At 43.1% G+C, this 15,425-nt stretch overlaps 1 protein-coding gene across 4 annotated transcripts; it reads left to right on the top strand.

The window, feature by feature from the left end:
• The first annotated feature begins 985 nt into the window (after nucleotides 1-985).
• Nucleotides 986-13,854, top strand: tfap2a (transcription factor AP-2 alpha). 4 transcript variants are annotated; one of them, XM_070853010.1, is made up of 8 exons: nucleotides 2,941-2,985; nucleotides 5,614-6,033; nucleotides 6,721-6,729; nucleotides 7,245-7,287; nucleotides 8,815-9,040; nucleotides 9,864-9,982; nucleotides 11,884-12,025; nucleotides 13,421-13,854. In XM_070853010.1, the coding sequence occupies exons 1-8, from the start codon at nucleotides 2,941-2,943 to the stop codon at nucleotides 13,707-13,709; spliced, it is 1,293 nt and encodes a 430-aa protein (XP_070709111.1). In that variant the 3' UTR covers nucleotides 13,710-13,854. The 4 variants fall into 4 exon arrangements, with proteins under 4 accessions (XP_070709109.1, XP_070709108.1, XP_070709111.1 ...); XM_070853008.1 differs by lacking the exons at nucleotides 2,941-2,985; nucleotides 6,721-6,729 and adding an exon at nucleotides 986-1,102 and having other exon boundaries at nucleotides 7,236-7,287; XM_070853007.1 differs by lacking the exon at nucleotides 6,721-6,729 and having other exon boundaries at nucleotides 2,935-2,985; nucleotides 7,236-7,287.
• Nucleotides 13,855-15,425: the final 1,571 nt, after the last annotated feature.

Here is a 15,425-nt window from a genome sequence, read left to right as displayed (position 1 = left end):
AACTTGAAAGAGTAGAAAGAGGTTCTGGACCAAAGCTTTGACCATTATCACCTCTGTGAGCGCACGTGTTGCACTCCTCTGTCTCTCTGTGTGTGTGTGTGTGTGTGTGAGACACAGAGAGGGAGAGCTCATCCGCTCTTGGCCGGAGGGGTCTACATAAGTATGTATTAGAAATAAACAGTGGATAAATAAATAATGAGCCTCACAATAGCAGGGGTAGCTCTCTGTGTAGAAGTAATGATGTTGGCAGTTAACCTTCAAGTTTTTTTAACTTGACACAGTTTCATTTGCAGAAAGAATTCAGCGTTTTCACCAACACTAAAAACTGACTTATGAGACTAACAGATTTTTTACAGACATAAATATGAAAAGATATGTAAAATATAGTAAATTATATATTTGTCCTCATCTGGCATGAAAGTAAAAAACCAAAAGTCATTTTTTCCTCTTTAATTTTCTGTTCAGTTTTATCATATTTAGTAATGAGTTCATTGATCTGTACCACCACATCACAGGTTGCCTGCTTTTAATGCTCACAATACACTTTCTTCACTTTTATGAACAAGATCATTTTTTTAAAGGTGAAATCACCTGACGCAAAGAACATGTCACTCTATAAAATATGGATTTTATATGGTAAAAACTTCAACTGACACTTTCTTGCAAATATAGATACTTTCTCGTTAATGGTGCATGACATCAGTATTGGCTGTTACTGAGTTTAGTAAGTAAGTAATATCAGGATTCTTTGTTCTTTTTAATCATTATATATTTTAACAAATTCAACGGTCAGCTCATTCAATGGTCATTGCAGACCAAAGTATGACCGCTCAGGCCTACCTAGACAGATATTTCACATGTTCCCAGGTAGTTTCTCCTTTCTCGTCCACACCCGCAGCAGTGCGCATGCGTCACCAGGTGGCCCCGTACCGTTTTTATGGCCAGGTGAGGTGATCCGGTCCAGGTAAAAAGGAAAGGTGTACTTTGGGAACCGAAGGCTACATGAGATAGTCTCGGCACCGGATCGACCAAAAAAAAAAACCCCACCGAAGGCAGCAGAAGACAAAGAATGTCAATTATGGGCAAAATGGGAGACTGGCAGGTATGTGCTGCATACTTTAAGACAAAGAGACGGCTGTGAAAATCCATGAAAACTGTCAAAGTGTCGACTTGTTGTAGGATGAGGCTGCACAGGCACCGTGAAATCTTTTGTAAAGAGAGGTGGTGCAGCACTCTTGTGTAATCTAGAAGCTTGTAGATTTTATCCGTCAGGGGATCACACAAAGAAGTTAAACACATTCTGTTTGGGAAAGTCTCCTCTGTAGCCTTACATGTCAGATTGTCCACCTCATTGTTTTGCTCTGAAAACATGGGGACGTTGATCGCGCGTCGTTGCAGGTTGTGCGCATTTCAGACACAACACTGTTCTTCAGATGAGTCTGATCAGAAATTACAAGTGTGCGAAGACAGACATGTCATGATAGTTTTGTCAAAACCGGAGCTCTGACGGAGCCTTGCCTTTATTCTAAATTATGCGTAAAATGTAACTTCTCACAAACACACCTGGCACATATTCACAGCTGTTTCCAAAAATTCGGATTACATGTTTGAAACTCACAACTTACAAAGCATCCCATAATGGACTCTCCTTTAGAGTCTCACTCCACAGATTGTCAGGGCTTCACTTAAAAAGCGGGCCTTGTTTTGTGAGGCGTGGAGGATTTCAGACACGACCTGAGAGATCTGCGCTGTGGCCAATTTTAGTTTCACTCTTTTTTTTAAAAAAAGAAAGAAAGAAAAAAAAAAAAAAAGCACCGATCGAGAGCCGGGCCACATCTGCAGCAAGACACCCTCATGCATGGCTGTCATTGTCAGCCAGTTTCATCTCATTCTCATTAATAACAACCGCTTGTAAAAAAAAAAAGAAAAAGAAAAAGAAGCACTCCACTAAAAATGGTAATCCAGGTTTTAAACGAGAGGAGCCAACGCCTTAAAGAGCTGGCGACCTGTCTGCTGACCCACGACCTGCTGAGGTGAAGGCTCGTCCGGCGACAGGGCAGAGCCAGGCTCTCCCAGCCGGGCATTCACATGAAACAAGGCCATGTTGTTGTGTTAATTATTTACAGTCCCCCAAACCCTGCGCCCTTTACAGGTACTCAGTGGACCTGTAGAGCCGCTCCGAATGGCTCACCTTCTTAACATAACACTGAAATAATGGCCTCTCAAGGTCTCCACTCTCAATGGGATTAAAATAACAGTTTGGGAGTTAAAAAATCAAAGGTGGCAACAAAGTGTGTGACAGGGCTGTATTTGCATTGGCATGCTGTTTTCACATCAAGGAATCAATAAGACACTGTGTGGTTGTACAGGACCGAGTCAGTACACACACACACACACACACAGAAAAAGTTATTCCACAGCGATGACATTCGCTCTTTTTTTATCATTTAATTTGCAATCATCGTTAAAATAGCATCTCTACACTCAGAGGAGATTTTAGTCTCGGAAAGGCATGTAAAAATATACCAGGACCCGTCCCAGGTGCATGCAGGTCCCCATGCATGACTATACCCTCCCTCAACAAACACACACACACACACACACACACACACACACACCTCAGTGAACAGTAGAAATAATAAGCATGTGTAGCTTCCTGCTGCTTTAGTTTTTACCTGTGCGCTGTCCATTGGTGTTGTGTGAGCAGATGGGGGGAATCAAACGGCTGTTGATATGCTAATGAGGCCCTGTGCCAGTGTTATTACAGAGCTGCTCCAGCCCTTCACTTCCACCATTAGAGGGAGACCTCAGAGCGCAAGACAGACAGCAGCCCACAGCTTCAATAAAAGTAGTTTTTCTGAGCGGGGAGCACAATTCACTGAGTGAAAACAAGACTAAGGCGATACCTATACTCAATATCCACCTCAACAACCCATGAAAATGCTTTGGAAATTAACAGATAACATTAAATATGAAGATTGCGAGGTAAGGGGCTCCTCTTTGATTTGTTTAATTTAATTTTAAGGTGTTTTTTTTTTTTTGGAATTTATTAAGACAATTATTTCAGGGATGTGATGCATTGTTTTGATCCAGATCTGTCAGTCTTTTAACAACTGTTAGTGGACACATTTAATTCGACTGCTGCAGCTGATGAATGGATCCTTGTATTTTATTAATTTCATGGGTTCCTCTTTTTTTTTTGTGTATTTGTGCAGAGTAAAGTTAGAGGATGATATTAAAATATTGGTAATAATACTTTCAATAATAATAACATTAATTTTTATTATTTTTTTAATATTATTATACAGTATTTATGGCATCGTGGCAACAATTAACATATTAATATATATCCATATATTTGTTGCATGAGTAAAATCACACTAGTGATTTATTTTTTTCTCTTTAAATTCACATTAAAAAATATCCAAATATTAAATGAAGAAAAAAACTAATAATATACACTTACCATGCATTTAATTAAAATAAACATTTGGGCTCAATGGCAGATGGAAGCGCTAACACAGCCTGCTTTATTCTCTGCTTACATGTCATGGACATTTACCTTTCAGCTTTAATATCTGTGCAATTTGAGCCGTTAGATTTCGCGTTTGTGCATGTGTGTGTGGAGTGTATACACAGAGTGATTGCTGTTTTAGGCATAGACCAAGTTTGGCAGTAATATCAGGGACTTGTTTAGGAGTGGAGAAGCCTGTCGGACGTGTTTTCGCCCGCGTCCTGGGAGGATAGGGACGGCTCGGGGCAGGAAAACAAAAGCTGGCCACCTGCGCGTTCGTGTTGTGGTGAATGTTTTAATTTACTGGCAAATGTTTTCCCCGCTGGTATCGATGCTACAACTTAAAAACGGCAATCGAAATCCGGTCACAGCTCGTTGTTTCGTAATTTCAAAATGCGTGAGTGAGCAGGAAGGGGAGTGGAGCTCTTTGAGCCGCGCGTAAAAGTTGGTTAGAGCGCCGGATCCGGGCGGCCCTATCATAGACTTTGGGATTTTATTTTTCTCCGTCTTTCCGGGCCGAAGTTAAAAGTTAGCCGGTGTGACTGTGGGTTTTGGAGTCGAGGAGGAACCGGTGGATTAATTCGGCGGAGACAGAGGAGAGAAAGGAGCCCCATGGAGGACAGCTCGCTGCCGGAGTCTGAGGTGGAAAACAAAGGGCCGAATGGTAGAAATGAGCCGGTCGGAATGCCCATAGCGTCGTCTGCTGGATTTTCACCCAGTTCAGAGGTGCACATTGTTTCCTTCCATGGCTTCTTCTTCCCCTGACTGTGGTCCACCTCCCTTCATTCCTATGTCTTTCTTTCACTTTTGCGCTTTGGCCCTGGGACCCTTTTAAAATGCCCCCCCTCCTCCTCCTCCTCCCTCTCGCTCTGATTCGTCAGACGAGAGTGAATGTCCCTCTTTTTGTCTCTCTCTCTCTCCACTCCCTCCACAGTCTCTCACTCCCTCTCCCTCTCTCTCCCTCTCTCTCTCTCTCCCCATCTCTGATTAGATATACTGATTCCTACTTTCAATGGACGTCATTTAAGCGCAGACTCCTGCCTTGAGTTGCGTCCTCCGCTTCACGCCCGATTTCCGACCATTCTTTCCTTATTATTAAGTATTCCTGTAATATTAATAGTCATGAATGCGTTCTATTAGGAGTCCAAGAGGGAGACGAAGAAGCGGCTCTTTTGCTAATATGAGCTCAAGCGAGGGGACGGCAGCACTGTGATAGAAGCCAGGAGAGCCAGAGAGAAAAGAGGGTTTACCAAGAGAAACTTTTCGACCCAAATCCTGCAGCACCGCCGAATATCTGCATTTTTAGACCCAAATGAAGGGCAGCGGGGATCTAACCATTTATTTCTGATGGATTATCGTCCTGCTGCTGTGGCACATATCTGATCGTCGGGGCCATCGTGATCTTGCAGGAGAGAAGAGTCTTTTCTGGGGGCGAATTTTTTTTTGTTTTTGCTGGTTAATTCCATTTGCTCGCCCCTCAAATACTTAAAGTGTTTTTTTTTTCAACTGTTACTCTTTTCTCGAGTCGCACCAAAAATCCTTTGAGATGTTAGTGCACAGTTTTTCCGCGATGGTAAGTTGCTGGAGCCTCAGCGTGTCAGATACTTCGAATTTGTTTGCAAACCAGATTTTGTTAGACTGTTTCTCTTTCGCCGAATAATGTTCTGTAAAGCTTGCATGCTTAAAAAAAACTGCGGGACACCTCGGAGAACTGCTGAAATAATCGGCTACAGGGCTCGGTTATTTATTTGAGGGCTTCCACCTCGGGAATTTCGATGTTTCATTTTTATTATTTACTTTTGGCAATTTATCATCATGTTGTTTTATTTCTAAAACTTTGCGGACAAGCAGTCGATATGTGGAATTGTCGTCTTTACAGTTTAAAATCAATCAGCACGAATGGTTTTTATTTTAATATAGATCCCACACTTGCTCTAATTCCTGTCATCCACTCAGGCCATATTTGATAATGCCCCAGCGTAAGCCCGCAGAGCATCCTGCACTTAAAACAAAGAGGGAAAATACGATCATCTATGGCTGTGTCTGCTTCTAATGTATTTAGGCTAAAACACACTTTTCTCTCTGTCCTTCCCTGCCAGGACCGTCACGACGGCACCAGCAATGGGACAGCCAGGCTACCTCAGCTGGGCGGCGTGGGCCAGAGTCCCTACACGAGCGCCCCACCGCTCTCCCACACACCGAACTCGGACTTCCAGCCTCCGTACTTCCCCCCGCCCTACCAGCCCATCTACCCGCAGTCTCAGGACCCTTACTCGCACGTCAACGACCCGTACTCCATCAACTCCCTGCACGCCCAGCCGCAGCCGCAGCATCCGGGCTGGCCGGGCCAGAGGCAGGGTCAGGACAGCGGCCTGCTGCACCAGCACCGCAGCCTGCCCCACCAGCTGTGCCGGGAGTACCGCAGGGAAGTGCTCCTACCGTCCGGCCACGGCATCGATACGGGACTGTCGGACTCTATCCCTATCCATGGAATACCTCACTCTTTAGAAGATGTTCAGGTGAGGCAGCGTTTACCTGCGTTTCTCTTTTTGTGGGCTCAAAAATAAAAAGGTAATATTGGTGCCATTATCAATTTTACGCACTGCTGGTTACCACAGGCTGCTGTAGCCTATTTTCAATTAGTATCATCACTGGCACTAATAAGAGAAATTGCGTTATTTTTATTTTAATATAATTATTATCAGCATTTGTTCAAGCACTCAGCCTTTAATAATCAGTGTTGGCTTTAATATTATTAAGGCATTAGAAAAGGTGTGTTTATTATTACTATTGTTTAATACACGTAAGAAGGATGACACGCTTTAAATGAATTAGTCTCCTGATGCAGCCATTTTTACTGCATGAAAAAAAAATAGCATTAGAAAATGTTTCTTTTTTTTTTTTTAGTGTTGTCAAGATTCTTTGAAATAAAACAGCAGCTCTGCATCGTTATTTTCCATTTATAGAATATGCTTCTCAAACACGCTCTGAGTTTCCCCATTTTGATGTGGTTTTGTTCACCACTTAAATCGAATTAAATGAAATAGATAAATAAATAACAATGACGATAATATTAATGAAAAAGCGCCTGTATTTGAACGAGGTTTTCTTCATGCCTTCTGGCTTTATTGGATTTAGAAAAAAAGATGAAGCTCGGCGTTCTTCGCGAACACTAACATTAGAATATAGTGCATGCACACTAAGAGCACAGTGGAGTTTAGGTAACAGCAGCGAGGACCAGAGATGCATGAGAAATGAGCGCTAAAATTATCAATAACCCTGATTCTTATTTGGAGTGTTCTTCCCAGTTTTTAATCAGAAACAAACACCGATAATCCTCTAATTAGTTCATAGGCCTTTAATAGGCTGCGCTGCCGTAATTACTATCCAATCTAGATTAGAAGTTTCCTTGTGAGTAGAGCCAATCTGAGGGCGAAATTAGGTCAGGATTATGGGGCGACACAGCTTCGTTATTTAAGTCTGAGTTTGTGGTGTAATGCGTCCATCAGAGCAACCCGCTGCAAAAACACTCGTGGACAATAATAACAGGTTTTGGGCCTCGAGAGCCTCCATGTTGGGTGATTGCTGCTAATTGTGTCAGGCTTTGTTCGTGCACAGCGTCCTGAGTTGCGTTCACTTCCACAGGACTGAGGCTGATATTATTGTGCCTTTGTGCTAAAATTGTCCTTTTTTTTTTTTTTTTTTTGCGTTTGTGTCACAGTCTGTTGAGGATCAAGGAATTCACATTCCCGACCAGACTGTAATTAAAAAAGGTAAGCAATTTCCTCCGAGATATCATGCATGTTTCTGCAAGCTGCACACCACTGGGCTACACACACACACACACACACACATTCACTCACACACACCATTTACCATTCTGCTCGAGAGAACTCGATGCAATGCGGTAATGCCTGACTGATCCTAATACGCAGTAGCCTATTTTTCATTACATGGTTTCCAAGTGCATCAAACTGGCTGCACCTTTTTTTTTTTCCCCTCTCGCTGATGGAATTTACTGTCAGCGTTTCAGAGCAGCAGGGAGATGAGTAGAGCTGGTGGGCTTTGTAGGCCCCTGGTATTGATGGTCAAAGATACAGGCCTGCAGACGATCCTGGCACTTCAGTGCTCAAAGCCAGTAGCTGCAATCAAACTGCACGGTCACATTTTAAAATGGAAGTTGGTACCGCGGGATGGAGCGCAGGCCCAGTGTGTGCAGGGTGATAGGCGGTCATTTGGAGAGGGAATAAAAAAAAAACTCGGCATGGGAAAAAAAACTGGCGAAGGCTGTTGGATTATACGGCTTTTATACGTTTTCTTTATTTGTTGTAAATGATTTGTATTGTTGAGGAACTGTCGTGAGGAGGCCTCTTTTCGTGGTCACGTTTGAAGGCGTTGTGTTAGATCACACTAGATAAGAAATGGAGCAATTTTACATTCCTTTCTTTCCTTCTCTGTCTTCACTTGTGTCGTTTTTCCATTCTTTCCCTTTTTTTTTTGGAGTCTGTCTATCTGCGCATCAACATGATAATTGGCTTCTTATATTAGTAATCTCAAGAGTTCGTTTAACTCCTATTGTCTCTATTAGGCTCCCCTGAGCCATTAATGTCACAAGTGATCTATCCAAAGGCGCACAGTCCCCTTTGTCTCCGGTTACTGCACACCAAAACGGTGTAAAGCCCAGTAGTGCTGAGCCCCCCCCACACCCCCTCCTCGGTGTGAAATCACACACGGGCGACGGAGTTTTGCTGGATACCGAGGATATGTCAAAATAGGTAGACTTTACCAAATCCCTCGGTTGGTGTGGTTGCTTCGTGCAGAGTCGATCCACGGTGTGGCGAGCGCATGAAGAAAGTGTAGGAGCGCTCTGATACTGGAGATACTCGCTGTCTGCTGCTGAGATGTGCACATACATGTTTTGACTGGTGTGTTTGAGATAAAACACAGATGAGTCCATATATTTTTCACATGTGTAGAACCCAATAGTCCTGATGTTAATGACTGTACACTACACACACACTTATTATTATCATTATTACTATTGTTATTATTATTATTGTTGTTTTTATTATTATTGTCGCTTTTCTCTGCATGTCCTTGTTGCTCAAAGTGTACACATGTGGTGCTAAACTCTAAATCCGGGGCCTAAATCCCCCCTTCTCATTTAGTTAAGGCTCTGCATTGCATGAAATTCACTGAGCACGGTCTCTCTCTGTTTCACCCCCCTCCCTCCCTCCCTCCCTCCATCCCACCATCTCTCTCTTTCTCCCCCCGTCTCTCTCTCTCTCTCCCTCCCTTAGGTCCAGTGTCCCTATCCAAGAACAACAACATCTCCGCCATCCCCGTAAATAAGGACGGTCTTTTCGGAGGGGTGGTAAACCCCAACGAGGTGTTCTGCTCAGTTCCGGGTCGCCTGTCCCTCCTCAGCTCCACATCAAAGTACAAGGTCACGGTGGCAGAGGTGCAGAGACGCCTCTCGCCGCCCGAGTGCCTCAACGCCTCTCTGCTGGGCGGGGTGCTGAGGAGGTGAGTCTGACTGAGAGGCTGCAAAAACCTCCCTTCTCTATATACCTGTGTGTGTGTGTGTGTGTGTGTGAACTCTCTCATTCTACAATCCATTCTCTCTGTGAGCGTGCACCTCTCTCTCTCTCTCTCTCTCTCTCTCTCTCTCTCTCTCTCTCTCTCTCTCTCTCTCTCTCTCCTCTGTACCAAGAATAATTAAAATCGACCAACCATGACACCTAGCTCCTGCATTTAAAGCAGGAGGGGTCTGTTAAATTCCATATTAACATCCCTAGCGCTCTCTCTCTCTCTCCCTCTCTCTCTCTCTCTCTCTCAAATTAATGTAGGCCTAGTCTGTTTCAACCTCAGCTCTATAGGCCCAGTGAAGGCATTACACATGAAAACATTGGTCTCCAGTGAACTGTCTGCTGAAGTGCTGCAGACACGCAGCCAGTAATAGTGCTGCCTATTAAGTAGGGCTTTATTTATTCATTTTGTACATTATTTGTCTGCTGCTGAAAAGGCCGGGCTCTTTTAGTATTATTTATAGCCTGAATGAGGAGTGTGGGGGGTGAGGTGGTGGTAGTGTGGGGGGGGGGGGGGACAAAGCCAACCAAATTCACTCCACTCACCTTTTAGTTGGGGGAAAAGAGCTGAGCCACGCTCACTGGCTGACACGTGTTTACATGATGCACAGATCAGAGTGAGAAAGAGTCATCTGAAGTGATAGCACACAGCCATGAGAGGTCCTGAATACTGCCTAGGTGACTTGTCCCTAAATTCACTGGCATGTCGCACAGTACCTACACACACATGTTGAAACGTTCGCCTTGTTTTGCTGCCGCAGGGCCAAGTCTAAGAACGGAGGAAGGTCCTTAAGGGAGAAGCTGGATAAAATCGGCTTGAATCTACCTGCGGGCAGACGCAAGGCAGCCAACGTCACCTTGCTGACGTCACTAGTCGAAGGTAAGTCGGGTGCCGTAAATCACGTTCCCACTCTTGTTGCTCCCGCGATATCAGGTGCTTGCTTGCAAACTGGGTTTTTTTTTTCCTTTTCTCTCTCTCTCTCTCTCTCTCTCTCTCTCTCTCTCTCTCTCACTCTCTCTCTCTCTCTCTCTCTCACACTCTGTCTCTCTTTCTCTCTCTCTCTCTCTCTCTCTCACTCTCTCTCTCTCTCTCACACTCTGTCTCTCTCTCTCTCTCTCTCTCTCTCACTCTCTCTCTCTTTCTCTGTGTTGGAAATCAGCATATGCGCTCATCCGTGTAATGTGGACCGACTTTGCCTCGCAAGTAATAAAGCATGAAGGATGTGTGTGTGTGTGTGTGTGTGAGAGAGAGAGAGAGAGAGAGAGAGAGGAGAGAGAGAGAGCATGGTGCTGGTAATTCTAGTGGCTTTGCTGCGTTGGCCTCCGCTTTCAGGAGCACACTTGCAGGTCCACGCCTGGCCTAGTTTATACACTGGATGCATTTGTGTTGAAGTCCAGTTAATTATTGAGTGCTGCTTGTTTATTGGGCACCGCTGAGCTGTTGCACCTCATGGATGAGAAGTCGATTGATTTATTAACCCCGCATTGTTTCAAACATTAATATCGCCTGGATGTGGCAGCGCAGCGCTGATTTTTTAATGGTGACTTAATTCTTTCCTTAATAGCTTCCCATGCTTTGGTTTTTCAGCGAAGATTTTTGTTGCATGCAAATGGCACGGCGCTGACCTATTGGGAGCTATATATTTTGGGCCCATTAAAGAATAAATTAGTCAATTATAGTGCGCTAGAAAGATGGCTTTTACGCGGATAAATCCATTTTGCTTGCAGAGTTGAACCTTATTATTCAGTGCAGTGGTATTTGGTGTGCAGTGGGTTTCCAAAGGTGAAAGCCTGCGATGGTTCATTGGTTCCTGTTAATCATTATTGCAGAAGAGGACGGAATAGCAGTGTCCATTGTGCTTCGTAGAAATGTGGTGCTGTATTGTAATGAGCCTGGAGAAATGGATGATTCTGGGTAATAAGTGGGTGGTGGCACGTGAGAGAGGGGGGGTGGATGACAGAGGATGGGGGTGAAGGCAGCCGGTTATTTAGTGAAGGGACACTGCTTTTTTTTTTTTTTTTGCTTTTTTTCTCCAGCGCTGTCATTGTTTATGATCCGCTCCATTTTATGGAAACGAGTTTACTGGACTTGAGCTTTGATGCTGATTGGCGCATGCGTTCTTCCGGAGTGGAGGCTTATGGGCAGGAAGCCCCGCAGTAAAAAAAAAAACTCAACTGCTTCAGGAAATTAAAACCAAAGACTTTGGAGAAGAAAAAAAAAAAAAAAAAAAAGTCAACCAACAAGAGAGGCCAGCTCAGACTCGGACGGAATGAAACCTGTAATTCTCACAGCAAGAGTATGGAAGGAGAAAGTGAGATTTAGGTATAGCCCTTTAAAATTGCTTCCCCATGCCTGTGTGATCTGCTGGACTTTCAATAATGTGCAGGCATTGGTAATCAATGACATGGTGTTAAGCATGACGCTCCGGAGATATTTCATACCCACTTATTGTTTCTCCTCCATATTTAAGCGTTCTCACGGTACGAAGGAGGGAGCCTGACGTGTATTGACAGCTAGTGGCTGCTTTAGTATTATTATTTCCAGGCTATTATTGTTGTTGCCATCATCATTAGTGCTGTTGGGAAGACACAGGTGCTATAACCCTGCTGTCTGCTCGCATCAACAGCGTGGACGCTGCGCTCAGATCAGATTAATCATGTGTTGGTCCAAGAAGGGGAGTGTGAACCGCTCTGAATTTGATGTAAGCATATTTAATAAGCAAGCACACATTCAACCTCTCTTTTTTTTTTTTCCCCTTCTCTTTCTCTTCTATTTCTCAGGCGAAGCGGTACATCTTGCCAGGGATTTTGGTTATGTATGCGAGACCGAGTTTCCAGCCAAGGCAGTAGCTGAGTATGTAAACCGTCAGCACTCCGACCCAAACGAACAAGTCCAAAGAAAAAACATGCTATTGGCCACGAAGTAAGTGCTATTATCACATTTCACTATGTCACACCAAATGCATCCCATACTGTGCCACTGTGTGTGTGTGTGTGTGTGTGTGTGTGTGCAAACTGTCAAATAAACACACACACACACACGCAACGTTATCAAAATGCAGTTTTCTTATTACAGATTCAATATTTTGTTTGGAACACGTATTTGCAGAGTTTGCACACAACCGTGATCACGACAGCACACACTGTCATCACTGCTCCATGCTAGGCTAATGGTAGGCTAATTAATACACTTTATTTTGTAGCAACACACACACACACACACTCACACTCTCACACATCACATGCCACTGGATGTCTCTGCCAATTCCACACACGTATTTTTTTTCTTTTTTTTTCCTCTTTTATTTAAACACTTGATTCGGTGTAATATTTTAAATCCTAATTAAAATCTGGACAGTGCAGTGAAATGTGCTGCTGCTGCTGCTGCTGTGTTGACTGGGCCTTTCCCTCATTCACACGCACAGCAGTGTTTAGTTTGCCTTGTGATTTCAGTGACATTGACACATAGCTGGTTCGCTGCCATTGGTGTTTGGCTATTTTTACTATTCGTTAACTGCAACATGGGCATTCCTTAAAAGGCTCAGAGACGCAGAAGCACTGCATTTAATATTGATGATGGGCCGCTCCAATCAAACAGCTGTCAGCTGTAACCGCTTATTACAGGCTTTTGAGTCTTATTAAAATACCAGTGCCATGAAATGGAGAGTAAACCCGCGCTAACTCACATTTTAACGGCAGAATACAATTTCTACACGTTATATAAAAAAAAAAAAATGTTTTCTATGAGTCCATAGTGTGCTGAATGTAAGTGAGATGCATCAGGATGAAGATGTCTTCTGAAGGATGCATTTTGTGGCTCTGCTGTTTTATTGGTTGGTGCTTTTTTTGAATTTAAATATCCAGCGACTGATGTTCAAACTGCTGAAGATGTTCAGTTTGCATCGACAGGTCGCTTTGTGTTTGTTTTTTAAACAAAAGGAAAACATCCTGCCACTGAGCCCACAGATTAATTTCCACCTGTTTGTTGCTGCGGGACATTTTTTTTTTTTTTTTTTTTTCAGCCAAGTGTTAATTTCTAAAAACAAAGCAGAAAGAGAAACACAATTTTGCTCCACTAATAAAGGCTGTAAAAAAAAAAAAATGTTGATTTGCTAGAAACAGGAGAAATTGTCACTCTTCACCTGCTTTGAGCAATTTTAGAATTTCCAGCCCAGCACCCCTGCAGGACTGGCTGCTTTTAAAAATGTACCCTATTTGCACTGAGCCCACTTTTGGTTTATTTTTATCCGGACATTAAAATGCATGCAGGGATTTGCTCATTAACACGCGTCTCTCTCTCTCTCTCTCTCTGTTTTAGGCAAGTCTGCAAAGAGTTCACAGACCTGCTGTCCCAGGACCGCTCACCGCTGGGAAACTCGCGGCCGCAGCCCATTCTTGAACCTGGAATCCAGAGCTGTTTGACCCACTTCAGTCTAATCTCGCACGGATTCGGGACCCCGGCGCTGTGCGCGGCCGTCACGGCCTTGCAGAACTATCTGACCGAGGCAATCAAAGCCATGGACAAAATGTACCTCAACAACAACCCCAACAGTCACTCAGATAACGGCACTAAAGGCGGAGACAAAGACGAGAAGCACAGAAAGTGATGTTTCCATCCCTCCTTCACCGAGAGCCAAACCCCAGGGCCCTTCTTCTACACCTACCCACACCCCCCCCCTCCACGCCTCGCCCCGGCCCCCCCACCCATCCAATATAAATATTATAAATACCTTATAAATACTATTGATAAAGTTAAACGTGCCACTTCCTGATCTTGCGCGGTTTTACATGTTTTGTTTCTACATCCCACTTTGGATTCACGGGGACGCGACGCAAGAATCTTCTTCTTCCAACACCTGAACCATACGAAATGTTATTTAAAAAAAAAAAAGAAAAGAAAAAAAGCTGCAGAGGAACAGCTCCAGGGCGAGGAAAAGGTGTATTGCCTCAGCCAGAGGACTTTTTATGTACTCCCCTTATTTTTTATGAGCTGCAACGAATGGACTGAAATCCAGCGACCCCTCTATATCTCAATTTTACGATTGTGACAAAAACGAAGCTAAAAGAGGATGAATTCTTATCAGTATTGTGAATAATAAACTTGAAAAACAAAGAGAAAATCCACAGAGCTCCATGTCATGACTTCAGTTGTAGACTCTTCGACTCTCTCTCCAAGCGACCAACTTGAACTTTTTGAATTTCAACACGATTCACGGTTATATAAGGGAATCAGTGTTCATGTATGTATATATTTATTTATGTGTAATTTAATGGGAATTGTAAATATGGTGCGTCTGTTGAAACTTCTTTTTTTATTTATCTGGTGCCTCCTGTTTTAGTGGGTTTGAATATTCGGTTAGTTCTTCATGTGATTTTATGGTTCTTAGAAAACAGAAGTTTGGGGTATTTTTATTTCTCTGGGATATTTCAATTCAGCCCTCTTGTAGCATGTTGAGGCGACATTGAAGCAAGTGAACAAATTTAATAGAAATAAACTTCCATTTCTCTCTCTATATATCATCCTTATTCAGTTTTTTTTTTTTTTAAATTTGAGACAGAGCATAAGTGAGACCCTGAGGAGAACTGTTTTTTTTTTTTTTTTTTTTTTTGTGTTTCTATTTTCGTTTTTCTACAAGCTTTTATGTGTTGTGCCAATCAGAATACGTTTCACCTCTTGTTCTCTCCTTGAAGCACCATAAAAGCAATAAATGGAATATTGTCTTTTTTTTAAATGTTGGAAGACATTCAAAAAACATTTTTTGGGACCACCTGATATCTTGTTATGTCCGATAATGTCCAAAATTGGAGGCGGTTTTAGCTGTATTGTATAGACATGTGCTGGCAATAGTTCCCATGCCTGTCAATGTATTATAGTCCTTTGTTGCCCAGAAAAAAAATAAATATTTGATACGCTTCATCTCGATTTTTATTCATATCTTTTAATTTTTTATTAACTGCCTGCTACGCCCGGGTGTGTTTTTTTTTTTTTGTCTTAGTATTTTTTTCCCATTCTGAACGGCTACAGTAATTGAGTTTAAGTCTCCCCTGACGATTGCTCCTTGCAATAAGCAGCTGAACTCATTGTTTCCCTCAAGTATAATAAAAAAAAAAAGTCTTACTTTAAACTCCCTAGTTCAGAGCACAGGATCTTATGCAGGCCAAATGGCTCACAACAATGGATATATTCTCGTTTGAAGTGTGCAGCGCCACCCCTCCAGCTAAAACCCTCTGAGATGTATATAGGCCTGGTGTGCAATGTTTGGTTGTTATAGGCTATATTTGGCTCTCCCCCGTTTATTCTGTGCTGGAGCCTTATTCAAAGA

This window comes from Pempheris klunzingeri, chromosome 21 (assembly GCF_042242105.1).
Source record: "Pempheris klunzingeri isolate RE-2024b chromosome 21, fPemKlu1.hap1, whole genome shotgun sequence".
NCBI classification, from domain to species: domain Eukaryota; kingdom Metazoa; phylum Chordata; class Actinopteri; order Acropomatiformes; family Pempheridae; genus Pempheris; species Pempheris klunzingeri.
This window is presented reverse-complemented; position numbering and strand designations above follow the sequence as displayed.